General features: G+C 42.9%; 4 protein-coding genes across 6 annotated transcripts in view; 1 reads left to right on the top strand and 3 right to left on the bottom strand.

The window, feature by feature from the left end:
* Nucleotides 1-2,102: 2,102 nt before the first annotated feature.
* LOC307018880 (uncharacterized protein) lies at nt 2,103-6,752 on the bottom strand. Of its 2 annotated transcripts, XM_079649367.1 has the most exons (3): nt 5,749-6,752; nt 4,839-4,946; nt 2,103-2,616 (listed from the first exon to the last, which is right to left on the bottom strand). In XM_079649367.1, exons 1-3 carry the CDS (start codon nt 5,974-5,976, stop codon nt 2,350-2,352), a joined length of 603 nt encoding a protein of 200 aa, XP_079505493.1. In that variant the 5' UTR covers nt 5,977-6,752; the 3' UTR covers nt 2,103-2,349. The 2 variants fall into 2 exon arrangements, with proteins under 2 accessions (XP_079505493.1, XP_079505494.1); XM_079649368.1 differs by lacking the exon at nt 2,103-2,616 and having other exon boundaries at nt 4,466-4,946.
* LOC307019864 (uncharacterized protein) lies at nt 6,736-12,198 on the bottom strand (the record flags this gene model as incomplete). The annotated part of the gene is made up of 3 exons (XM_079650965.1): nt 6,736-7,674; nt 8,735-8,952; nt 12,165-12,198. 3 exons carry the CDS (start codon nt 12,196-12,198, stop codon nt 6,736-6,738), a joined length of 1,191 nt encoding a protein of 396 aa, XP_079507091.1.
* Nucleotides 12,199-15,645: 3,447 nt separating this feature from the next.
* Nucleotides 15,646-25,853, top strand: LOC307018881 (uncharacterized protein). 2 transcript variants are annotated; one of them, XM_079649369.1, is made up of 3 exons: nt 15,668-16,562; nt 21,287-21,488; nt 25,219-25,853. In XM_079649369.1, the coding sequence occupies exons 1-3, from the start codon at nt 16,374-16,376 to the stop codon at nt 25,293-25,295; spliced, it is 468 nt and encodes a 155-aa protein (XP_079505495.1). In that variant the 5' UTR covers nt 15,668-16,373; the 3' UTR covers nt 25,296-25,853. The 2 variants fall into 2 exon arrangements, 1 of the variants encoding a protein (XP_079505495.1); XR_013802520.1 differs by lacking the exon at nt 21,287-21,488 and having other exon boundaries at nt 15,646-16,562.
* Nucleotides 25,854-26,017: 164 nt separating this feature from the next.
* LOC307019863 (uncharacterized protein) overlaps nt 26,018-26,827 on the bottom strand; it is a gene marked incomplete at its 3' end in the record, with an annotated part of 56,242 nt that continues 55,432 nt past the window's right edge. Inside the window, exons 6-7 of the mRNA XM_079650964.1 lie at nt 26,285-26,465; nt 26,018-26,171 (exon numbers count right to left, since the gene is read on the bottom strand). Of these exons, the coding sequence (XP_079507090.1) occupies nt 26,018-26,171; nt 26,285-26,465 (335 nt within the window). The remainder of the gene's footprint in view (nt 26,172-26,284; nt 26,466-26,827) is intronic.

Genomic DNA, 26,827 nt, shown 5'->3' with positions numbered 1-26,827 from the left:
ACACACACACACACACACACAAACACACACACACACACACACACACACACACACACACACACACGCACACACACACACACACTTTTGCATTTCAAAGTACACTGCTGAATGATGTGCAGAGTTTGACCCTTGAAGGCTGTTTCTTCTGCTCTGAAATGGAATATATTTGTTACATATTAATAGAATTTTAGATTTTTTGATTTGATTTCGGATTTGTGAATGGGAGAAGTAGTAGATAGAAAACATACCAAACACTAATTATTCAAAGTAGAGTATTTCATTTTATATACGGTAATACTATATATGATTATAATGTTTGACGTTATTGATACAAAAAAAGTGATTTGTTTTCCATGTCATTTCAGAAAAGTGAAGTTATTTACGTATTTGTAAGTTCTAAATCCACATTTTCCCCTCAATGGCCTTTGTGCACTGGCATGTGGCCTTTGCGCCCTAAAAAAAATGCGTGACACCAAAGAGTGTGTGTGTGTGTGTGCTGCTCCTTCTGACTGCATGTCTCCACCCGGGCTTCAATGTAACCTTTGTAGCCTGACCTAAACTGTACTATGGCCTTGGCATGCTCAATTAACCAACCTTGTATCCACATTGCGACATGGACTGGTGCAATATCAAAGATCACAACGTTTTGTGGAGCGGCAGAGAACAGGGGCCTCATTTATAAAGGGATACACGCTCAAAAAATGGCGTACGGCAGTTTATACGCAATGTTTGCGATTTATAAAATACTAACTTGACGGGAAAATGTGCGGTCCTCCACGCCAACTCTAACCCATGCGTACGCACTAAGCACAAAAACGGGAGAGACGAGAAACTGCGACACCGTTGGTTGAAGGAAGAATGGAGAGAAATATGTGGAAATAATACCATAAATAAAATGTTACCTCTCATTTATCATATATGAAGAATTCATTTTCACAAATTGATTAAAGCCAATCTTAAAATGATTTAACAAACGCCTGTTTGAGACTCCTCAGTGCACACAACCCCCCCACAGCAACTCTACATCCACCAGTTAAAGGAAATACAACTAATGTGTTGTGTTATATTAGCTGTACAATTTACTTCAATTTGTGAAAATGAATTCTTCATATATGATAAATGAGAGGTAACATTTTATTTATGGTCTTATTTCCACATATTTCTCTCTATTCTTCCTTCTGCCAACGGTGTCGCAGTTTCTCGTCTCTCCCGTTTTTGTGCTTAGGTTGCGCATGGGTTAGAGTTTGTGTGGAGGACCGCACGTTTTCCCGCCAAGTTAGTATTTTATAAATTGCAAACATTGGGTAGAAACTGGCGTACGCCATTTTTTGAGCGTATATCCCTTTATAAATGAGGCCCCTGGTGATTATGTTTATCTTGGACACAGGGGTTGGTTGAGAATATGTTTTTTTAACCAGGAGAAACACGGGAAAGGAAAAATGTGAAACCACTGTTCTCGATGAATTGTATTATTGGAGTACAAGAAAATAAAAAACAAATGAACACAGACGGTCAGTGACATTGTTCCTGCCTTAAGATTGGCTTACTGGTGCCCCAACGTTTTAAACCCAGTTTTAGGTTTTATTTCTTTGATTAGCCACACAAATGATCATTCCTTTTTATATATAGAATCATATCACATGCATTAATTATTTCTCCCCAAATCATTCAGCACTATAATGGACCCCCCCGCAAAACTGTTTATCTATGGCATCCAATCCAAAGCTCTTCTTCATGTGTCTGTCACGCTGAGTGTGTTCTTTCGTGGACTCACCCTGTGATGCTCCACTTTTCTGATCTGCCTGTGCTGACTTAAACAGTAATAAAGACAAACCTGGGAAACGCTGAAACATCCCATAATGCAACATGTGTGTCGGTCGGGCTCGAGTGTGTTTTGGAACTGAAACGGACTCTGGCCAGATATTTTAAATTTGTTCTACAAGCTAACCCCACCACTTGTTGACAGGTGAGCACACCCCCCCCCCCCCCCACATAGTCTGATGGAGCATCACACTGCGTCCTTGGAGCCCTCCCCCGGTCGCAGGACCTGCTGACCTCCGCTGCGCTTCATGCCCCCCCCCGCCTGGAGACTGCAGGCTGGACGCTGACATCTGGATGCTCCTCGGCCCAGGTCTCACCGCGGTGGGGAGGAGGGAGGAGGATGGGGAGGAGGTGGGGGACAGAGAGGAGGAGGTGGAGGAGGAGGGCGAGGATGAAGAGTAGGACGATGAAAAGTAGTAGCTGTGTGGGGAGGTGGAGGTGAAGGCAAGGGGGGGCTTGCGTCTGCTGCTGCTGCGGGGGGGGCCCTGGGCAGGGGGGATGTCAGGGTGGGATGACAAGAAGAAGTGGCTAGACGAGGGGAGGAGACGACTCAGATTCAGAGACAGGATTAAAGACTTGTGAGGAGGAGGGGAGCGAGGGGGAGAGACTGATGGAGAGACAAAGGGAGAGGAAGAGGAGGGCTGGGCCGAGGAAGGAGACCACGGACACTTTGAAGGGGTAGGAAGAAGAGAGGGTTTCCCAGAGGAGCTCAGGGGGGGGTCTGAGCAGGGAGCAGGGGGGGGATGTTTCCCAGAGCTGTGGCACAGGGCGGGGATCTGAGAGGCTCTTTCCCCTCTTTTCCCACACACACACACACACACACACACACACACACACACACACACACACACACACACACACACACACACACACACACACACACACACACACACACACACACACACACACACACACACACACACACACACACACACACACACACACACACACACACACACACACACACACACACACACACACAGCGAGTCAGCAGAAATACACACAGCAGAAGAGAACACACTCCATACTCCTACAGCTTATTTGTCTCCAGCTTGATTTAAGTATTGAGTATGTAAGTCGCTTTGGATAAAAGCGTCTATAGTGACATGTAATGTAATTTAAATACACTCACGCAAGAAATGTTTTTTTTTTTTGGCCCAATTTGAAACCGCCCCCTACCCACTCCGACTCCGTGAAGGAATGACTGCCTGGAGTCTCTTTCACAGTCAAATGCGGCCCCCTTCCTAAAGGTGGATGGAGTGAAAACAGCAGCACGCTTTGGGACAAACTGCCCTCTCTCCAGCTGAAACAGGAAATGCTGTAACTTTTCATAACAACGGTTATGAAACTCCAAAAATCTGAAATGGCATTTATTTTTTTGTAAACCTCTTTTGTTTGGAGCTGCTTGGTTTTTCCCTAACCCCTACAAAACATGAAATGGTGGAATTGGGCATCTCAGATGAGTTATGCTCTGGTTCTGTGCTGGTGCTAGTTAGGATCTAAATTGGCTCAGCTTGCTTACCACTTAAAACCAGTTTTCTTTTCACCAAGCAGAGCCCTCCAGGAGCCTCGTCGTGATGTCACAGTTCATGTCGCTGCTACACTATGTAGTTCAGCAGCATCAGCCCCCTGCTGGAGTGGTTCGCTGCTGGTGCTTCACTGTCTGTGTAATGTGAAGTTGCTCTCGTATGATGTCACTGAAGCCTATTAAACTATTACAGGAAATGCTGTTGATCAGGTGAATCAGCTACAAGGTAATACATCTGCATCACATATCACACAGAGACTTCTAGGATTCTCTGGACTTCTGAATAAATGTTCATTTTTAGAATGAAATGAACCAGTCTGGGAAAAGATAGAAAGTGAAGAGACATGAAATACTGTATTCTTTCAGAAAAATCTTGTTGATGTTTTGTTGCACCTCAACATGTCAACAAATGTAAATGTTTGACATTGATTTAAAGGGATTTTCCAGACCACAAACATGCAGTAATCACATGAAGACTCTTTCCCAACATAAATCTGGGGTTCTCACTGATGGGTGCTTCACTGAACTATCATACAGTATGTTTAGAGGGGGGCTTCTATGTGTTAGGTTTCAAGAGTTTTTGTCCACAACTCAATGCCAGAGGAACATCAGTTCGCAGTGAACATGCAGGACAGTCTCACACTCATCAGGAAACTCAATCAGCAGGGTTGAGTTTCAACACATCAGCAGCTCATGCTGGATATGAGGACTACAACAGCATCGCAGAATGAACCTGCAGAGCGTGGCAGGGTGGAGGAGCATGAACAGCTAGAAACAGACTGGTAGAAGTGGAGGCAGACCCTTAGATTCAGACAGCACCACCACAGAAATGAGCTCAATACATTCCACCCCACTGCATAGTGAAATCACTCAGATGCTATCTAAAACATCCAGTTCACCCCGCATCCAAGCAATTTATGTTCAACTATAACTTACAAATAAGTTCCAAATACTGCTGCTGCTGGTTTACAGAGCACTGATTGCTCAAATATATTTTGGATCTTCTGCTAACTTATGAACCATGTCTGCTTTCTGTGCCCAGAGTCAAACTAAACATGGAGAGGCAGCGTTCAGTTATTATGCTCCATATATCTGGAACAAACTCCCAGAATCCTGCAGGTCTGCTGTCACTCCTACCACTTTCAAATAAAAACTGAACACTTACATTTTTCTGCTGCCTTTCATTAAAACAAAGAACTCTCATATCTCACACTGAACTCTACCTTTGATTCTAGTATTTTATACCCGGCTTGTTTTATTTTGTATTCCCTTGGCTTTTTTAATGCTTTTAATGTTTTTTTAAACATGTGCTCTTATATTAAAGTTGCCATATTTGTTAAATTCGACTGATGTCACTAATAGAGGGATCGGTTCATCCTCTGTCAGTTACCACCACCAGGTTATCCTCTTAAATAACACCCAGAGACCGGAGCAGGTGCGTTACACTAACCCCCCGCCCCCCCCTCTGTTCAGGCTTTCAGCTCATTACCTGGCCGGGCTGCTTCGGGCCCTTATGGGCCTTCTCTGGGGGGCTAGAGGAGGTTGTGTGGCAGGACCTTGTGAGGGGTCTCTGAGCAGAAGAGCTGGAGCTGTAGGTCTGCAGAGGAGAGAAACACACAGACAGGAAGTTAGGACAGACTGGCGGGACTAGGACTGATGAGGAGAAGACGTTAGAAACATTCACAAACATCATTTCACCAAAGCAGCACATGGAGGGAAAATGTACAATTGAGTATAAGTAAACTCTTTAGATGATATTAAAGAATAGAATCAAAGACAGGATTGTATGAGAGGACTGTGCCGTCAATGTGATCTGAAATGTTTACTCTAGTGAATCCCTGAGGCACGATTCATGGAAGGGAGTGGCAGAAAGTCACAGAGAAATAATGTTCCTGTGAGTTCTAGGAACACTCAGTCTGAGCACAGAGACCCCACACACAGATGGAGGGTGCAACATTTGAACAGTTGGTCCACTCCAAGGATCATTTCTTGAAGATAACACAAAAAGTGTTTATTGTTCATTTTAAACATACGTCCCTTACACCTTAAATGGTTTCTGCATCCTGGGGGGAAACAGTCATTTGACATGCTGTGTTCATGTGGAAAATTGGTGTAATAACTCCATAATAACACTGTAATATGGGTGAAATATTGGTGTTACCTGGGTTATACTGATCTAATAACAGTGCAGGTGTAATAATAGGAAAGAGAAGAATAAGAGGAAAGAGGAGGGCAGAGGGAGGAGAGAGCCCAGCACCAACAGCCCAGCACCAGCAGCCCAGCACCAGCATCCCACCAGCAGCCCACCAGCACAGCCCACCAGCAGCCCACCACCAGCAGCCCACCACCAGCAGCCCACCAGCAGCCCACCACCAGCAGCATGCAGAGCAGCATCAGACCTGTTTCATGGTGGAGCTTTTCCCTGTGTCAGGTGGAGGCTGTGGTTTGGATCTCTTACTCTGAGGTGGGTTGGGGCCCTTAAGGACCTGAGAGGCTGGCCTCTTGGAAAGGCTTCTCTCCCTTTCCCGTTTGACTTTAGACTGAGCTCTGTCAGTGGAGTCTGAGGAAGAATCAGGGGACTGAGGCGGTGAAGACCCGATGCTGCAGGGGGAGGGGGGGCCCGCCATGCTGTCTACACTGATCTCCAGCTGTTTAATGGACTCTTCTAGACTGTCTATAGAGTCAAGCGTACTGTTGCAGGGCCTCTCTGCCCGGCCATGTGACTTTGAGTGTCTGCTGACAGTGATAAGGGACACCTGGATGTCTCTCTCACCAGAGTTGACCTGTCTGGGACAGCTGGTCTCAGACCTCTTGGATTATTTTGTCTGCTTCTTGGTCTCTTTCGCTGATTTGCTGTCCAATACTATCTCTTCCTCTTCGTCATAGACAACAACCTCCAGAGTCTTCTTTCCTGTTTTGGTCGTCCCTGTTCGTATGGCCTTGCTAATTGCACTCAGTTTGTTTTTGGGGAAGTTTCATTTGGTCTCTGGCTTTTTAAGGAAATCTGGTTCACCCTGGTCCTGGTTTTCAGGTATTGTGCCATTACCTGCTGAAGGTCTTTGTTGTTGCATGTGTAGAGATATCTGACCATTTCCTGTGATCTTTAAAGCTGTGTTGATGTCACTGTTGACAATTTTTCCCCTTTCCTGTTTGTCTTCTTCATAACGAAACTCATCTTCATCCACAACACTTTCTGTAGAAAGAATCTTATCAAGATGTTCCTCACTTTCAAAGATGGTAGACAGACGCTTGTAGGCCGACTGAATGTCCATAGGCTCATTCATGATAACAATTTTAGGTTTCTTATCAGAGTCATCACTGTCCTCAAAACCTTGGTTTTCATACGCGACATAAGTGGGTTCACCATTGCTGTCACCAGACCCAGCCTATGTGTCAGGGCCATCGGAGACTCTGTGGCTCTTGGTGATTCTCAGGCGGATTTGACCTGTGGGAGGAGGAGGAGGAGGAGGAGGAGGAGGAGGAGGAGGAGGAGGAGGAGGAGGAGGAGGAGGTCCCTCATTGTCCAAACTATCAGGGCTCAGATTCCCTCCTTCCTCTGTGTCAAGGGATGTGTCCTGGGACCTGTCCTGGGTCGTGTCCTGGGAAGGCTGCAGGTTCTGCTGCCTGCTGCTGTGGCTGACCGTCCTGCAGGGGGACATTTTTGGGACATGTTGAGAAGTTACACACTGATCTAAGCTAAGGAGTTTATTCTCCTGGGATTGTATCAAGCGATCCTTGAGGGAGTCTTCTTTCTCATATGTTTCTGCTACTGTCATATTTGACTTCTCCTCAGCTGGTTTCTTTTTGACAGCTTTTTCTTTTGTGGTGTCAGGACCTGTGAGGTCAGTGGCTTGAATGGTTTCTTTATGTAGAGTAACAATGGTGGTGACCTTCCTTTTTTCTGCTGTGGTAGGTGAGCTCATTTGACCAACACACTCCTTAATCTGATCAGGACTTTTCAAAGTAAGATCATTTTCTTTATGTGAAGTTATAGCTGTAAGAACCTCCACATTGCCTGCTTTCTTATGGGTTGGTGTTGGTACCTCCTTCCTCTGGGCAGTCTGAGCATTTTGTAACATCTTCTCTACTGCTGCACAGTTTAGGGAATGCCCTTGTTTAACCAGACTCTCCTCCAGTCCCTTTTTCTTCTGAGAATGCACATGTTCTTTACTAACTTCAATTTGTTCTGAAATTCCCACCTGAGGAGCTGACTGGTGATCATATGCTGCCATCATTGAAGGCTTCTGATTGGCCACCTGCGACATCTCTCCATTCCATTGTTTATTTATACCTGGCAAATGAATACCTGACAGTGCTTTAGTCACCTATAATAGAAAGGTAAACATTAAACACTTTGTTAAATGGGGGTAGGTTTCCCAAAAGAAGACAGGCATGGAGGTTACAGAAAGGAAGCACCAGTTTAGTTTCATGAAGTCTTCTCACAAATAAGAAATAAAATAGAATATCCACAGCTTGTTTTTTCAAAGAAAATTAAAGCAATTTGGTCATGTTTGTTCGTATGAATCTATAGTCATTACACATGCTGTATCTCATACAAATACAAATGTGAACACAACAATCAGTAAACAGGCTTTAGTAAAACACAAGTGTGCATCTCCACAGGGCCAGACCCCCGAGCACTTCGGTTCTCCAGTCAGACCCTTTTGGATTCACGCTCCACTGAGCAACTTTCAAAATAATTAACAAAGGCTCGCCTCCAGCGCTGGATCCTGTTACTGTGTCTTCTCGATTTACACATTGAAATAAACTCTTCTATCTTCAAATGTTAGCACTTATTTTAACACACATTGATTTAACCAGATCCTTTATTTCCACCTCCTTGACCACATACAGAAGCCTGTAATACAGGCCGTCACAGAGTCAGAAATGAAGATATACTGTAACCTTTTTGTGTTTGGTGTTCAAGTGTTATATTAAAAATGTGAATGGTATACGGTTGCGGTTTTTAATCAATTACATTTTTATTCAAGATGGAGTGTTCATCAAGGAAATGTATAATTTTGTTTGAATGCTATAGAATGGTATACATATAGTACATTACATTACACTTAATTCGGCAGATGCTTTTATCCAAAGCGATTTATAATAAGTGCATTCATCCAGGAGGGTACAGAGTAACAAGAATCATGTAGGTACATTAGTTTGAACTATGCCAAACCATTCTAAGTGCTAGTACATTAGCTTCAACAAAGCCATTCCCTTCTACGCGCTAATACCTTAGCTTCAACTAAGCCAATCCGTTCTAAGTGCTAGTACATTAGTGCGATACAGAGTCAGAGGGGATCAGAGAATGTAATGGGTGCTAAATATGTTTTCCAGCTGCTCTAACATGTTCCTAAAATTGAGTTTTAGGAAACCACATACCTGCAGCTCTTTCATGAACTTGTCGTCTTCCTCCTCTTCCTCCCTGTGTGTCGGGGCTTTAGGAATGGTGATGGTGGGTTTGGGTTTCACCTCAGGGGGCTGTCTCCAGGGTTTGGGCTGAGGAACCCCAGGAGGGTTTTTCTCACTGTCATCCTTAAACAGATTCAAGTCACACACAGAGTGAATCCACTGCTCTGTTATTCTTCTGTCTGATTGGTCTGTGTTTGCAGATATTTATTACATTTCCAGAGGCTACAATCTTACTTCAACTTCTTTAAGGCTATGTGTGAATAGTGGGGCAGACATTGGGGATTCTACCGTGGCTAAATTGATTTTAAAAAATCTAAAAATGTCTTCCTACCCAAATCACTTTTTTGTAAAATAGACACACTAATCTCCTCTTTTTTATGGCAAGGGAAGACTCCTAGAATTAGGAGAGAGCTTCTACAAAGGCACAGATCTACAGGAGGATTGGCGCTTCCAAACATAAGACCCTACTATAGGGCAGCCAATATCCACAAAATAATTATATGGATTAAGGAACCAACATTGAGTTGGTGTGAGCTTGAGGCCATATCCTGTCCTACTACCTCACTTTTGGCTTTGCTTACGTCTACATTACCCAGCCGGCCAACTCAATATTCGAATGACCCGATTGCTGTTTCCACTAAGAACTAAGAATATGGTCCCAATTTAGAAGTGCTCATGGATTTGATGGATCCTCTATACATAGTCCCATTCGCAACAACCATCTCTTTTTCCCGCATTACACTGATGGGGCCTTCTCTATGTGGCAGAGATTAGGCCTTATCAGAGTAAGGGACCTTTACATCAACAAAGTTTTCGATAGCTTTAGCCAACTCTCTGACAAATTTAGCCTCCCAGACTCTCATTTATTTCGCTACTTCCAGGTGCGTGACTGGGTTAAACTAAATAACCCTTCCTTCCCCAATATCCCTCCGGATTCAATAATTGACTCAATTCTGGACACTCAAATAACCGAAAAAGGTCTGGTTTCCAGAATTTACAATTCCATCTCCCGTCTCACAGAAACATCGCTTGGTAAAATCAAACAAGATTGGGAAGATGAACTAGTCCAAGCAATAGATGATGATGTCTGGGATGGTGCATTAGCGAGAGTGAACAATAGTACGTCCTGTTCCAGGCTCAATCTTATACAACAAAAAGTTGTCCACCGTATCTATTACACCAACTCTAAACTCTCCAAAATATACCCAAATGTTACGGATACCTGTAACAGATGTCATATGTCACCAGCAAACATGACTCATATGTTTTGGTCTTGTCCTCGCCTACAAGGATACTGGACAAGCATTTTCAAACACCTCGATGTGGCCTTGGAAGTGGTATTGCCACCATGTGCAGAAACTGCCATTTTTGGAGTACTACCTGACCACCGAATGATGAGGAGGAAAACTAAAGACAGTATAGCCTTTGCATCTCTATTAGCAAGCAGAAGAATACTCCTTGAATTGAAATCCTCAATAGCACCTAAAGCATCTCTATGGCTTAAAGGTGTCTACTCATCTCTTTCGACTCCACTTCGAGCAATAAAATTACTAACAAAGCACTTATATACTAATAAAGGACTGGCTTATCTAAAGCCAGTTGAGTAGCACTTGAAATCTTTTAGCTCTATGAAACCTGATGTACTTACAGTATATGATTCTGTTTTCTTCAAGTTTGTATCTTCTTGGTCGAACGCACTTATTGTAAGTCCCTTTGAATAAAAGCGTCAGCTAAATGCAATGCAATGTAATGTAATGTAATTAAAGATCTAATGTTATACCTGAACTTGGAGAAGATTAAACATAACCTGAGGGGCTCTTCAGAAATGTTTGAATCTGTCGGGGGCTCTGTGATAGCCTACATAGCTGAACTTAAGACGGTGAGTTAGGAAGAAACGGGGGACTATGAATGTATTATTTTTTTTAATTGTATATACATGTATGTATGTACGTGTATGTATGTGTATGTGTATGTCAGGGTTTCCATTAGCCTGTAATTACCGGTTTTCCCCACCCCTGAACTAAGGTAAAGGAAGTGACTGGCAAGAAAATATCTCCATGGAGAAAGTGAAAACCGTGAGAACAGAAAAAAGAGAGCGTTGAAAAGCTGAACGTAGGTGGCGAAAAACAAATCTCCAGGTTCACTTTGAAATCTATAAATAGAGACTTGGCTGTTATAATTTGGAATTGAAAAATGCACTACAGTCTTTCTTCTCTGATATCATTGCCAAAAACAACGCTCGTGCTTTGTTTGCTACTTTCAACAGACCAACAAACCCCCCAGTGTCAGTAGCCTCTGAACTTCTATCCACCAGGGCCTGCAATGAATTTGCCTCCTTCTTCACTGACAACATTCAGAGAATTAGACAAGCCTCTGCATCAGGTACAGCAAATGTGTTGTCCCTTTGTCCACCTAATATCAATTCAAACACCATGACACAATTCCATCAGATCAGTGATAAAAACCTAGAGGACATTATTCAACTTCTGAAATCCTCCTCCTGCTGCCTTGATATTATTCCAACAGGGTTTTTCAAATATGTTTTTCATTGCATGGCCTCAGATCTACTTCATATAGTAAACATATCTCTTCACTCAGGTATTTTTCCACAGTCCCTGAAAACTGCAGTCATTAAACCGCACTTAAAAAAGAATAATCTTGACGCTTCAGTCATGAACAATTACAGGCCCATATCAAACCTCCCATTTCTAGGTAAAATCAATGAAAAATATGTTTTTCAACAGTTGAGTAACTTCTTGCATTTAAATAACTGTTCCGATGTGTTCCAGTCAGGATTTCGTCCAAACCACAGCACTGAGACTGCTCTTGTTAAAGGGCTTCAATTAAATCCACCTAAACAGACAGTGGCAGAACTTCAGTGTTAGTATTATTAGTAGGGCTGTCAGTCGATTAAAATATTTAATCGCGATTAATCGCAAATTAATTGCACATTTTTGATCTGTTCTAAATGTACCCTAGAGGAATATTTTTCAGGTTTTTAATAGACTTATCAACATATGAGTGGAAAAATATGCTTTATGCTAATGTTTATTATCATTTGAACAATGATAAATATTCTCATGAATATTAAACACAACAACCTCTGAATATTACAAATATTCGTCTCACTTCAACCTGGAACCTCTCTCATACAATAATACAATACAAATTGTGTGTGTGTGTGTGTGTGTGTGTGTGTGTGTGTGTGTGTGTGTGTGTGTGTGTGTGTGTGTGTGTGTGTGTGTGTGTGTGTGTGTGTGTGTGTGTGTGTGTGTGTGTGTGTGTGTGTGTGTGTGTGTGTGTGTGTGTGTGTGTGTGTGTGTGTGTGTGTGTGTGTGTGTGTGTGTGTGTGTGTGTGTGTGTGATGGATCGTTGAAGCTATGTGCAAGTCAAGGCATACGCTCGAACGGGAGCTGCCTGGACGCAGCAATCATGTTGCACGCACTATCCGTGCTGAGTGTGCTGACTTTTCGTACAATGTCCCACTGTCTGGCTACCTGCATAAAGTCAAGTGCTCGGTGCAGTTGTCGGCGAAAATGTCGCTCCTCTGTTTTCATTTAAACAGCTCCTTATATCCGTTAGCGTAGCTAGCTAGCACCAGATGCTAACAACAACACATGTAAGGTCTCTCTCTCGCTCGCGCCACACATACACACCTGCCGGTGAGCGTGGAAGTGTGGTCTGCCACAAGCGGGCGGCAGGAGCGGGGCTGTCAGCATCAGCTTGTAGATGGTATTTTAAACTTGATGCGCTCTGAAACTACGGGGCGTTCAAGGACAAAAATGCACATGCGTTAATCGCGTTAAAATAATTAAAGCGTTATTAACGCGTTAACTTGACAGCCCTAGTAAATACACATCTGAGTTGACAAATATGACATGTGGGGTTCCTCAAGGCTCCATCTTGGGGTCTCTTCTCTTTAACCAGTTAAGCCCCCGGAACCGGGGGCAAAACGCAACATCTTGAAAGAAACAGCGTCTGAGGGCTTCTTAACATTAAATAAACTATGAATGTGTCATATCCACTTAACGGGAAGAAACTCAGCTATCAGACAATATTAACAATTTTTAGCTTAAAGAAACACAAGGGTAATAACAAAGGCTCTGAATTAGCCCTGAGCGCACTTAGCACAGAACTCACGGTTTATTTATCGGATCTGCACAACAAGATATCGACTAGCAAGCTGAGATGCCTTTCATTGAATGCTTTATAAACCAGTTAAACTTACAGATGTCATTGTGAATTGGAAAACTGCATTTAAATGTTGTTAAAGGTATGACCAATGTATGGTTCAGCAATTGTTGGTCGTTTACTAGGAATTGACATATTTTAAGCTCAAATACTTTGTTCTATGTTTAAACCTTCAGACACATTTTGACGTGTTTCAGTTCAGCACATCATTTATTTTGTGATGATTTAAAAGTACAATCCAGAATAATATACGTACTCGCCTTTATCTTTTTGCCATCTTAGCCTTTTTACCAATTTCTTCATATCACAGTTTTGCATGATGTCACTATAGGACAATGTTTTAAGGATCTCTTGTCGAGCTAGGTTGTCAGTTTGAAATGTCTGGATGAAGATGTAACTGATTTACAAATGTTAAAACATGTTTAAAAAAATGCCTCTTTTCATCCTCTGTCTGAGGGAAAACCCCAAAAAGCATGATAGGGCGAGCCAGGCCCCTTTAAGTTATTTTATGTATTTGTGTCTGCTTCTAATGTATAAGTTATAAGGTTATTTCTGCAATTAAAATAACTGTAAAATGACTGTTTAATCTTCACATCTTGTATTCATGTCTATAATTTTGAGCACCAAATTATTGAAAAGTATCGATAAGAGTATCGAAAAATACCGATACCGATAAGCAGTACCGGTATCGGTATCGATAAAATCCTAACGATACCCATCCCTACTGATAATCCATCTTCATATTTATGCCAATAACGGAGATTTCATATTAGCTGCTGCGAGATTGTATGACAGCTTCCGGTTTGGGGCATTCTGGCTATGCATCACTCATTCACCAATGGGTAATGTTGAGATGGATTTTAGGAACTTCCCCTCGATTCTATTGGCTCTAACGGTTAAAAAGAGGTGTCAATCATCAGAATCAACCGAGGGGGGCCAGAGATATGGAAAATTCATCCAAATGACCCCAGAAGTGTTTTTCTTTTTCTAAATCTCTCTAAAAATGTCAAATGTCACTTGTTTTGCATCAATCTTGATACAGGGTACTTATTATATTTTATAGTTTGGATTCCTAAAGCTTTTAGTCTACTATCCCATCATTCAAGGGGGGTTTTCACTATAAGTAATGTTTTTTTTTTTGGACGGAAACCATAATTTATATTTTTTTACTATGCTCAATCTGAATTTACTTTAAAATAAAAAAAATCTATATTGATTCTGACTCTTCTACATCCATCTCACAGGTTTATCATTACTTTGAGAAAAAAGATTATTAATTTACCCCTTTTAGAAGTGAAGATATAGCCATTTGTTTTTGGGAATGTCATTTTCGAGCCTAAGGCCTGAAAAACAGGCTCAGGGCTCAACTGGTTAACATCTACATGCTACCACTGGCTCAGATAATGAAGAACAACAAAATAAGTTACCATAGCTATGCGGATGACACACAAATATACATAACCATTTCACCAGGAGACTATGCTCCAGTTAAAACACTGAGTAAGTGCATTGAAAAAATCAATGACTGGATGTGTCAGAACTTTCTCCAATTAAACAAAAATAAAACTGGGTTAATGGTTTTTGGAGCCAAGGCAGAATGTATAAAAGTTAGCGCTGAGCTTCAGCCTGCAATGTTCAAAACAATAGATGAAGCCAGAAATCTAGGTGTAGTCATGGACTCTGACCTGAGTTTCAACAGTCACATTAAAACAGTTACTAAATCAGCTTACTATCACCAGAAAAACATATCTAGGATTAAAAGACTAATGTCACAGCAGGATTTGGAAAAACTTGTCCATGCTTTTATCTTCAGTAGACTCGACTGCTGTAATGGTGTCTTCACAGGTCTCACTAAAAAATCTATTAGCAAGCTTCAGCTGATTCAGAACGCCGCTGCTCGAGCCCTCACTGACACTAAGAAAGTGGATCACATCACTCCTGTTCTAAAGTCTTTACACTGGCTTCCTGTGTGTCAAAGAATAGATTTCAAAATACTGCTGCTGGTTTATAGAGCACTGAATGGTTTAAGCCCAAAATACATTTCTGACCTCCTGCTAAATTATGAACCATCCAGAACTCTCAGGTCTTAAGGGACTGGTCAGCTTTCTCTCCCCAGAGTCAGAACTAAACGTGGAGAAGTTCAGTTATTATGCTCCAAATATCTGGAACAAACTCCCAGAAACCTGCAGGTCCGCTGCAACTCTGACTACTTTTAAATCCAGGCTGAAGGCTTTTCCTTTTGCCGCTGCTTTTAATTGATATATTCACATCTTAAACTGCACTGTAACTTTTATTCATGTTTTTTCTTGTAATGTTTATTTTATTATCTTTGCTTTTTAATGACTGATCTTAAATGCCATTTTCTTAATGTCTTTCATTTTTTGTAAAGCACTTTGAATTGCCTTGTATTGAAAGGTGCTATATAACTAAACTTGCTTTGCCTTACTGCAGCCTATCAGGACAAAGCTCCGGACCTGGGGGGGATAGGGCCTTCGCAGCAGCCTCCCCCTCACTCACATCCGATTTGCCAACAATCTCACTTTCCTTAAAAAATCTCTCAAAACTCACCTTTTCACTCTTGACTTCAACTCTGTTGTGCACTGACAGAAATATTGAGATTTATGTTGTTTTTTGGTTGTATTGTTTTCCACTTCCTGTTTTGTTTTGTCACTTACCGTTTACCTGTCATTCCAGACTCATCAACACCAGCCCCGGCCCTGATTGTTTTCACCTGTCACCCCTTCTGTGTCTCCTGTGCTCATCAGCGTCAGCCCCGCCCCTGATTGTTCCCACCTGTGTCTTATTGTCTTGTGTTTAAATTCCCCTGTTCCCCAGTGTTCTTTGTCAGTTCGTTTTTGTCTACTGCCATGGTCAGATCCTTGCTCTTGTCTTTTGCCACAGTCAGGTCTATGCTCTCTATGTGCTCCTGTGACCCAAGAACGCCGCTCTGTCAGCACAAGGCGTGAGAATCTTTCACCACGAGGAACAGCTGGGCATAGCTGCCCATGAACGGAAAGAGCTGGAAGGACGTCAGGCAGATTTTCAGGGAAACATCAAAAATCAAATGCGCCAACACAACCGTCAGGTGGTTGATTATGCCATCGAGTTTCGCACGGCAGCAGCAGACAGCGGGTGGAGTGTTCCGGCTCTTTGTGACGCTTTCCTGACTGGACTTTCGGATCCAATAAAGGACCAGCTGGCTCCTCTGGAGGTGCCACGAGACCTGGAGTCTCTCATCGCTGTATCCATCCGGACCGACAACTAACTTCGGGAGAGGGAGAGAGAACGCCGGCGCACCCGTGACGGACATCCAAGTTTCCAGGGCTTTCCTCGGAGAGCTGCTCCGCCGGGGGAAGTTTTCCTGCCCGCGGCTTCGGACCGTCAGAGGACAGCGCCTCCGCCTGACTCAGACAAACCCATGCAGTTGGGTAGGACCAGGCTTTCTTTGGAGGAGAGGCAGCGCCGCCTTCGGGAGGGTTGCTGTTTCTACTGTGGCCAGTCGGATCAACAACTCTCCTCGTCCGGGAAAAGACCGAGCTCACCAGCCAAGAGGAGGGCGCTGGTGAGCAAGCTTCCCACAGACTTCCCTCCTCGACCGGTTACTCAGGTAAACATTTTTGTTAACAATCAGGCCATGGACCAGGGAATGCTCATAGACTCAGGGGCTGAAGAAAATGTCTTATGGACTGGGGCATAATCAAACGGCTAAAAATAAATACTGTTCCGCTATCCCGCCCTATTAACGCCAGTGCTTTAGACGGTCGTCTTTTGTTCACTGTTACCCACTGCACTGAGCCTATTCGGATCACTGTCAATAAAGACCATACAGAAGTTATGCAGTTTCACATTTTCGAATCTGCTCAGCACCCGATTATTTTGGGTTTTCCTTGGTTAAAAATTCACAACCCACACATTGAATGGCGCTCAGGGAAAATTAAGGAGTGGGGAGAGGATTGTATTAACAGGTGTAAACATTCACGCTCTGTTAATGCACCAACAGACCCTGATAGGATTATTATAGATCACCCTGACTATCCTGATCTACAGAAGATACCTCCTTGTTACCACGATTTTAAAGGAAGCCTTTAACAAATCGAAAGCCATGTCAATACCCCCTATCGGGATTCTGCTGTGCCTGTTAACTGTTTTGGACTATGAGAAGATCTCTAGTCTTTCTGAGAAGTCTACTGGATTCAGGTCTGTTCTGCCACCCGCAGTGGGCATCCCCTGCAAAGGTTCGGATGGGTTACACAAACAATTACCGGTTGCCTTGTCACAGACAATCTGCTCGATAAAATATGTTTATTTTTTTTGTTTTCCTGCGATGATGGTTCTTCAGGACTGCTTCTTAAGCTCAAATCACACTCTCACAGACTTTTCCGGTGTTTCTAAAGTAGATGACAATGTATGTTAAGAGGAAAAGATGCCTGGTGTTTTTGTTATTACTGTCAGGAAATGTACAACCTAACCCTGGTCCGCCCAGTCGTAGTAGTCAGATCGCTAATCCTGCTGATTTTAAAGCTAGGTCTGGGTTGGGTTTCATCCTCTTGAATGTGCGCAGTCAGTTAGGTAAACTAGATTTTGTCCGCATTTGGGCGAGCTCGACTGATGCTGACGTCATTGTTTTATCCGAAACATGGCTAAATAAAACTATTTTGGCCTCTGACATTGCCTTAAATGGTTATAATGTGTATCATTCCGACCGGCCTAATAAAGGTGGTGGCGTTGCCATTTATGTTAATAAGTTCAGTGTATCCACATTAGTTTCCAAATCTATCAGTAAGCAATTCGAATTTTTAGCCTTAAATATAGAAGTGGCAAAGGGGCAACAGGTCATGGTGGTGGGCTGTTACAGACCCCCCTCAGCTGGCAAGGACTCGTTGTCTTCGCTAGCAAATCTCTTATCACAACTAGACAACAAGGAAATAGTGCTACTTGGAGATTTTAACTGGGACTGGTTAACTGCAGTGTCAGACAATTTTAAAAACCTTAGTATCTCTTTGAATGTTACTCAGATTGTTGACAGTCCTACTCGCCCGAACATTAAGTCCCCTAATAAATCCTCCCTAACTGATCTCATTTTAACTAATGCTCCCTATAAATACTTATCTGTGGGAGTATTTGCGAATTATCTGAGTGATCAGTGTGTTGCAGCCACAATTAGGGACACTAAGGTTCAAAAGGTTAAACCTTGTATTATTATTATTATTATTAAGAGAGACATAAAACATTTTGTGGAGCAGGGTTTTGTACATGATCTGTTTGGTTTTGATTGGGGGAAAAATCGATCTGTGTGCTGATGTAGAAACTGCATGGTCTTATTTTTATCTTGGTTTTATGGAGATCATTGATAGACATGCACCCCTGCGTAAATTTAGAGTAAAGGGACGAGACAATCCTTGGTTTTCTGCTGAACTGTCCAGTCTCCTTCATGAGAGAAACAAGGCCTGGGCAAAGGCTAGGCAATCAGGCTCAGAGGTAGAATGGCTGCGTTTTAGGCAGCTAAGGAATAGCTTCACTTCAAATGTCAAAAGTGCAAAGTCGAAGTACTATTTGTCAGTTACCACAGAAAACCTAAATAATCCTAGAAAATTTTGGAAAGCCATAAAATCGATATCCACCGGTGATATCCGTAATGAGCTACCTCCGTGCATTACCACAGCATCTGGCTCTATATCGGACAGGGCCACTATGCTAAAATGCTTTAATGAGCATTTTGTGTCCTGTGGCTCTCTGTTTGATTCTGTGACTAACTCTGCTGCTGTGAACACCCCAATCCGTGACTCTGAACAATGTGGTCAGGAAAACCCTTTCAGTTTTACTCCTTTTACTGTCAATGTTGTTCATGAAGCCTTATCGAAGCTAGATCCTAAGAAACCGGCTGGCCCGGACAACGTAGAACCTTTCTTTTTAAAGATAGCTACAGATTGTATTGCTCTTCCTCTTACTACTCTTTTTAACCTCTCCCTTAGCACAAATGTACTTCCAAAAGTATGGAAGTCAGCTTATGTCTTGCCTTTGCTAAAAGGAGGGGAGGCAACTATTTTAAATAACTATAGGCCAATCTCAAAATTGTCAGTTCTGGCAAAGGTACTCGAACGCCTAGTGAGTGAACAAGTAAAGGAGTTTTTATGTAAAAATGACATCCTGTCTAAACATCAGTCAGGCTTCAGAAAGCAACATGGCACCATCACTGCGACAATGAAAGTGGTGAATGACATTACGAGTATTTTAGATAATAAGCAGAGTTCTGCAGCTCTATTTATTGACCTTTCCAAAGCGTTTGATACCGTCGATCATCGCATTTTGAAGCAGAGGCTACTCAGTATTGGCATATCCAGCCATGCAGTGAGGTGGTTTGTGAACTACCTCTCTGAAAGGTCCCAATGTGTTCAATTTGATGGGCTGTCTTCTGAGTGGTTAAACATTGCTAATGGTGTTCCTCAAGGTTCTGTTTTAGGTCCACTTTTGTTCTCTATATATATATCAATAGTTTAGGTAAAAATGTGGATGAAGCTACTTTACATTTCTATGCGGATGATACCGTGATGTACTGTGCAGGTCCCTCCATTAAGGGGGCTGGTGTTAAATTACAGGCTGTTTTTAATATTATTCAGACTCAGCTCGCTGAGCTTAAGCTTATTTTAAATGTTGATAAAACCAAGGTAATGCTCTTTTCAAAAGCTAAAAAGACACCAGAGCCTGTTAGATATTGCTACTATACAAGGACAAGTACTTGAAGTGGCATTATATTATTTATATTATAAATACCTAGGTATCTGGCTTGATTGTCTTACTTTTAAACTTCAGGTCATTAATCTGCTTAAAAAGCTGAGGGTTAGACTAGGTTTCTTTTTCAGAAACAAGTCCTGTTTCTCTTTTGAGGCCAGGAAAAGGCTAGTCACTGTGACCTTTTTACCTGTGCTGGACTATGGTGATTTGATCTATATGAATGCAACTGCCCATTGCCTGGAAAAGTTAGATGCCGCCTATCATAGTGCCCTGAGATTTGTTACTAACTGTAAAGCACTTGCTCATCACTGTACCCTGTACTAACTGTACGGAGGCTCAGTCATTTGTACATGTTCATCTATAAAGCCATGTTGGGTAAACTACCTTTTTATATCTGCTCTCTGATGTCTCGACGAATTGAAAGTACTTATTGCCTGAGATATCATGTTGTTTTATTAAATGTGCTAGGACTGTCTTAGGGAAGAAAGCTTTTCGTTGTGCAGCTCCACTAAATTGGAACAGTCTGCAAACATGTTTAAAACTGAGCACTTTGGTTCCCCTGCATCATTTTAAAACTCGGCTGGGTGACATGCTGTTTGATACTCATGGTACCTGTCACTGTAAATAGAGTTTGTAAACTGTACCTGTACATTATGTTGTATTTCATCCTTATTGTTGTTCTTTTTTTATGTTACATGTGTAACTAATGTCCTGCAGGTCACCCTTGAAAAAGAGATCTTTTGATCTCAAGGGGCTTTCACCTGGTTAAATAAAGGCTACAAAACCGATCTTTTGATTGCCCCATTGATCTCCTACCGGGGGCTCCCATTCCCAAACGAAGACTGTATTCAATCTCAAGGCCCGAGAGCGGCAATGGATGAGTACATTTCTTCTTCTCTGAAATCAGGGATTATCCGTCCTTCATCTTCCCCAGCTGGAGCGGGGTTTTTCTTCGTAGGAAAGAAAGATGGTTCTCTGAGACCCTGCATAGACTACAGTCCTCTTAATGACATTACGGTAAAGAACCGCTATCCTCTGCTACTCATGTCCTCTGCTTTCGAACTACTTCAGACTGCCAAGGTATTACTAAGTTGGCTTTAAGAAATGCATATCACTTGGTTCGAATAAGGAAGGGGGATGAGTGGAAGACAGGATTCAACACTCAGAGTGGCCACTATGAGTATCTTGTAATGCCTTTTGGACTGTGTAATGCACCGGCTGTCAGGGTTTTGTGAATGAGGTTTTGCGGGAGTTCTTGAATGTTTCTGTGTTTGTATATCTCGATTTTGATTTTCTCACCAGACACTAAGTCCCATGTTAACCATGTCCGTCAGGTTCTGCAGAAACTGCTTGAGAATCAATTATGTCAATGCAGAAAAATGTGAGTTCCATGCAGAAACTGTGTCTTTCTTAGAATACATAATATCTCCTAACCAGATGCAAATGGATCCTGCCAAAGTCAGTGCAGTTTCCGATTGGCCAACACCAGACTCCAGGAAAAAGGTTCAGCAGTTCCTGGGGTTTGCAAACTTCTACAGGAAGTGTATTAGAAACTTCAGTTCTGTTGCTGCCCCTCTGCATGTTCTGACTTCTCCTAAGGTTCCTTTCAAGTGGACTCCCCAGGCTGACGTCACCTTCCAGCGCCTCAGGGAAAGGTTCACCACAGCTCCCATACTCACCATTCCGGATCCCCAGCGCCAGTTTGTGGTCGAGGTCGATGCTTCCAATGAGGGTATTGGAGTGGTGTTGTCTCAAATATCCGGTGAAGACAACAAGATGCACCCATGTGCCTTCCTGTTGCGTAAGTTGACGACAGCAGAGAAAAATTATGATGTGGGGAATAAAGAACTGTTAGCTGTGAAAGCTGCTCTTGAGCAATGGAGACACTGGCTGGAGGGGGCAGAGCAGCCGTTCTTAGTCTGGACAGACCATAAGAACCTGGAGTACATTAGAAAGGCTAAACGCCTCAACTTTCGCCAGGCCAGATGGACTATTTTTCAGTAGGTTCAATTTCACCCTCTCTTTTCGCCCCGGTTCGCAGAATCAAAAGACTGATGCCTTGTCTCGCCTTTTCGAACCAGAACTCCTTGCTGTAGAGCCCAAGACCATCCTTCCTTTAAACCGTATGGTCGGAGCCTTTTGCTGTCAAATAGAGTCGGATGTTAAGCAGGTTAATATGTTGAACCCGGCACCTAGCGAGTGTCTAAACAACCTGCTCTTTGTTCCTGTGTCTCTCCCAGTGCTTGAATTGGAATAAAAAAGGTGCCAGTACTCTAAATCAGCAACAAGTATTTGGCACAAAGTCATAGTATATCCTATAATGCCGGTGGGTTTGTCTCTTTACTGTATATTTTAGAAAGGCTCACTGTACTTAAACAAAATGACTCAGGGTGCATCTGAGATTAGAGGGGGTGCAGTGGTAAAGTGCTATTTTTATAAGTGGGGAGTGGACCTGACACCCTCTAGTCTAGGGGGGTCCGGGGGCATGCTCCCCCGGGAACATTTTTTTTTAAATATTGAAGTTAGATGCATCAATCTGGTGCACTTTGAGAGCAAAATGAAGAGATATATGGATACCTCTCAACATCCATAATGAAACAACTGTAAACAGATTTACTTTTTCTTTATGGATATAAAAGAAAGTAAAGCTTGACTCCTACTGGCTGGTTAAATAACTCCTCGTCCCTGAGGCCACTACCAGTTTTTTGTGCCATTTTGCTGGATTTATTTGTCAATAGCGTTGCTGCACAAAGTGATAGCCCTCTAGTTTAAATCTACTACCCAAAAAGAAACATATGGCGATGGGTTACTATTTTAAAAAAATTGCATATCTATTTGGGAACAGTGGGGCCGGGCCTGAAATCCTAGAGGGGGGTCCGGGGCCATGCTCCCCCGGTAAGATTTTTTTTTTTTAAATGTTGGACTTAAATGCATCAATCTGGTGCATTTTGAGGGGGAAATAAAGAGACTACACCCATATGAAACAAAAATGTATACATTTAAATAATCATAAAATCATAAGTACATGGCCATAACCAATAACATACAATATCCAATATGAAAAAACATTGAAACTTGTTTATTTATTTATTTTTGGTTCATTTATAGTTGTGAGTGTGCCTGGGCTCCTGAATCGGCCTCTCCTGTCTCCCTCCTCTCCCCCCTGCTCCTCTTTGAGGCAACAGCAAAGACTAGTTTTAGCTCTCAACAAGTTTCTTACCTTTTTTCACCTAGTTAACATTTTGTTTGTATTAGTCATGCATATTTTACTAATCACTACCCCCTCAAATGGAAATATGTGTTTACATAAATGGTGACCGAACCGTTTGAGACCCACTGAGATAACTTAAACTAAGTTAACTATCTAAAGACTCAGAGAGTAATTTACCTCACCAGAGCTGTAGTTATCAGCCTCTCAGTCTGACAGCAAAGGACTTTCCCTCCACCTTGTTGTTGAAACAGCTCCTTATATCCGTTAGCGCAGCTAGCTAGCACCAGATGCTAACAACAATACACGTAACCGGTGCGCGCGCTTTCTCGCTCGCGCGCCACACATACACCAACACACACCCTCCCGAGCTTGAATGACACACAGAGACTAATCGAGGGCATTAGTATGATCTGTATGAAAGTGGCAATGTCGGCAGGCCACGTCATGTAGACAGCCAGTCACCCTCTGTGAGGCAGAGTCAGACCCACATTTGCGCTGCGTTGCGTTTACAATATATACGTATATTGCCGGCGGCTGAGTACCGGCATTTTACTGAGTACCGGCACCTTGCCGGTACTCAGTAAGAAGTGCCGGTACCACATGGGTAAAAATTAGAAGTGCCGGTACTGCGTACCGGTGAGTACCGGCCCAATTCAAGCACTGGTCTCTCCACTCTAAGGTCATCCACTGGGCCCACACGTCTGTGCTCTCGTGCCACTCTGGAGTTAAAAGGACTATGTGCAGGATTAAGCAGCGTTTCTGGTGGCCAGCCATGAAGAAGGATGTGCAGGAGTACGTAGCGGCTTGTCCGGTGTGTGCTTGCAATAAAACCTCGTCCCAGGTCAAGATGGGTTTGCTCCAACCGCTGCCGATTCCTCAACATCCCTGGTCACACATATCTATGGACTTTGTGACAGGTCTCCCCTCGTCCAGAGGCAAAACTACGGTCCTGACAGTGGTGGACCGGTTCTCCAAGATGGTTCATTTAATTCCTCTAACCAAGATTCCCTCTGCCAAGGGTACCGCAGAGGTCATGGTGACCCATATATTCAGGATCCACGGATTCCCAAATGACATTGTTTCCGACAGGGGTCCACAATTAATTTCAGCCTTCTGGAAGGAATTTTGCAGACTCATAGGCGCTACTGTCAGCTTGTCTTCAGGTTACCACCCTCAATCGAATGGACAGTCGGAGTGCCTGAATCAGTAACTGGAGACTACACTACGCTGTCTCGTTTTCCAGAACCAGACCACCTGGAGCGACCACCTCACATGGGTTGAGTTTGCTCACAATACTCTTCCCACGGCGGCCACAGGTCTCTCTCCTTTCCATTGTGCCAATGGTTATCAACCTCCGCTGTTCTCAACCAACGAAGGGAAAGTTACGGTACCATCGGCTCATGCCTTGATCAGAGTTTGGGCTGGAGCTTGCCAATCTCTTCGCCGAAATTCGGTTCGGATGAAGGCTGTAGCTGATGTCCACCGACCGCAGGGCCGCTCCACTCTACAGTCCAGGTCAAAAGGTGTGGCTTTCTACCAAGGACTTACCACTTCAGGTGGCTTCCAATAAGTTGGCTCCAAGGTTTTTGGGACCTTTTCCGGTGTCTAAAATCATCAATCCGGTGTCTGTGCGCTTACGACTCCCCAGGTTCATGAAAGTACATCCTACTTTCCATGTGAGCAAAATTAAACCTGTGTATGAGAGCGCACTTATTCTCGCCTCCAAGCCCCCTCCACCATCCCAGTTCTTCGAAGGTGGTCTAACTCGGGGGTTCCCAGAGTGGGGGTCGCGAGATGATTACAAAATTAAAATAAATGTATTTAAAAAATGTTTTATTATTAATAATAATGTCTGCATAGACATTTTTTTCTTTTACAGTCCATTAGCGCAGTGTTTCTCAAAGTATTTTTTATTTTATTTTTTTCTGAAATTAATTCACTAGCACCCCCCCCCCCCCCCCGTCGACATGGGGCCGCTAGTCTCTGGCACTGTTATTTTGGGGGTCGCGGGCTGAAAAGTCTGGGAACCCCTGGTCTAATTTACAAGGTTCGCAAGCTGCTCGAGGTCCGCAATAGGGCTCGAGGCAAGCAATTCCTGGTGGATTGGAAGGGTTATGGTCTCGAGGAAAGGTGCTGGGTTCCTGCAAGATTCATTGTTGACAAAACTCTGATTCAGGATTTGTATGATCGGCCTGGGCCATCAGGAGTCGGCCCTAGAGGGGGGATACTGTTGTGCACCGACAGAAATGTTGAGATTTATGTTGTATTGTTTTCCACTTCCTGTTTTGTTTTGTCACTTACCGTTTACCTGTCATTCCAGACTCATCAACACCAGCCCCGATTGTTTTCACCTGTCACCCCTTCTGTGTCGCCTGTGCTCGTCAGCCCCGTCCCTGATTGTTCCCACCTGTGTCTCATTGTCTTGTGTTTAAATTCCCCTGTTCCCAGTGTTCTTTGTCAGTTCGTTTTTGTCTACTGCCATGGTCAGATCCTTGCTCTTGTCTTTTGCCACAGTCAGGTCTATGCTCTCTATGTGCTCCTGTGAAAGTTTTGATCCTCACTACGTGAGCGTTTTCATTTTGTTCTCCATTTTTGTAGAGACCATTTTTTGTTTTTCATTTTTTGCTATTCTTGAAAAAATAAAGTATCCTACAAATACTTTACCTCTGTCTCCTGGGTCGTGCAATTGGGTCCTACCTCCTAAGTGTCTGAGTCCCTAACAAACTCCTAATCCACTAACCCCTCGCCCTTATTCCACCTAGCTTAGCACTTTCTACTTTTGTTGTTATTGTTCTTCTTTACTTGCTTGTAAAGCGCTTTGAGCACCAGGAAAAGCGCTATAAAAATAACATTTATTATTATAAATACGCATTGTACCAGACGAAATTCACCATCTTTGTCATCAGACTGTTTAACGCTCTGCATGATATATACATATGTATGACAATTCCTTGTCCTGCCAAATAAAGAAATTGTGATGATTTTTTTTTTTTTTTTTTTTTTTTCCTTTTTAATTAAACATCTGAAACATTCTTATACATATTGTATATTAAATGTTTTTGCCCATTTTAAACAGTTTGAAAACGACACAGTAAAATATTTGTAATTGAAATGAAAATTCATGTTTGCACTTTTTGAATCGGGAAACTGACTTTTCTATTTGCGAATAAGCTTACACACACACACACCTTGGCTCCCCCCGGATCCTTCCTGGTGGTGAATATCACTTCTCCTGAGCTTCCGGTGGTGAGTCCTGAGCTGACAGCGTGGAACCTGGGGAGGAGGATCCAGTTAATAACAATAATAATGACAGATCACAGAGGTGATCTATCGTTAGTAGACTTCAGATGGCTGGGTCTGCAGCTGAGCCTCAGGGATTAACTAACCTCCGTGTTGGGGGAGACTTCCCCCCCCTGTCTGGAATCTGCTTCATGGCCTTGTCCACACTGGTGCGGCGTGGTTTCTCCACCTGTGGCCGGCTGCTGTGCTCTGTTTTGGGAGAGGCTGAGGGGGGGGCTGAGGGTGGAGGCTTCATAGCGACTGCAACAAGCTGCGAGGCTGATGGAGCTGAACACATCAAATCAGAGAGAAGTAATTTAATCACTTAGACTTCAACAAATAGTTTCCCATTGACTAACATTGGGAAAGAGGCGTCTGTAAATCAGCGAATATATGTATAATTCTTTTAGCAAAATCATCTTCCCATTTTATTTTATTTTTTTTTATTTTACCTTTATTTAACCAGGATAGGTCTCAATGAGATTAAAAATCTTTTTTTCAAGAGAGTCCTGGCCCAAGAATGGTAACAGCACAGTTTCAGACAGTTTTACAGTTACAGACAATTAAAAACCACACAATCACAACACAGTCAAACACCAAGTTTAGCCAAAGCATTTACAGACACGGCAGCCTGCTTCAAGGTCAGTTAA

Source organism: Notothenia rossii, assembly GCF_949606895.1.
Source record: "Notothenia rossii genome assembly, chromosome: 9".
Taxonomy (NCBI): Eukaryota; Metazoa; Chordata; class Actinopteri; order Perciformes; family Nototheniidae; genus Notothenia; species Notothenia rossii.
This window is presented reverse-complemented; position numbering and strand designations above follow the sequence as displayed.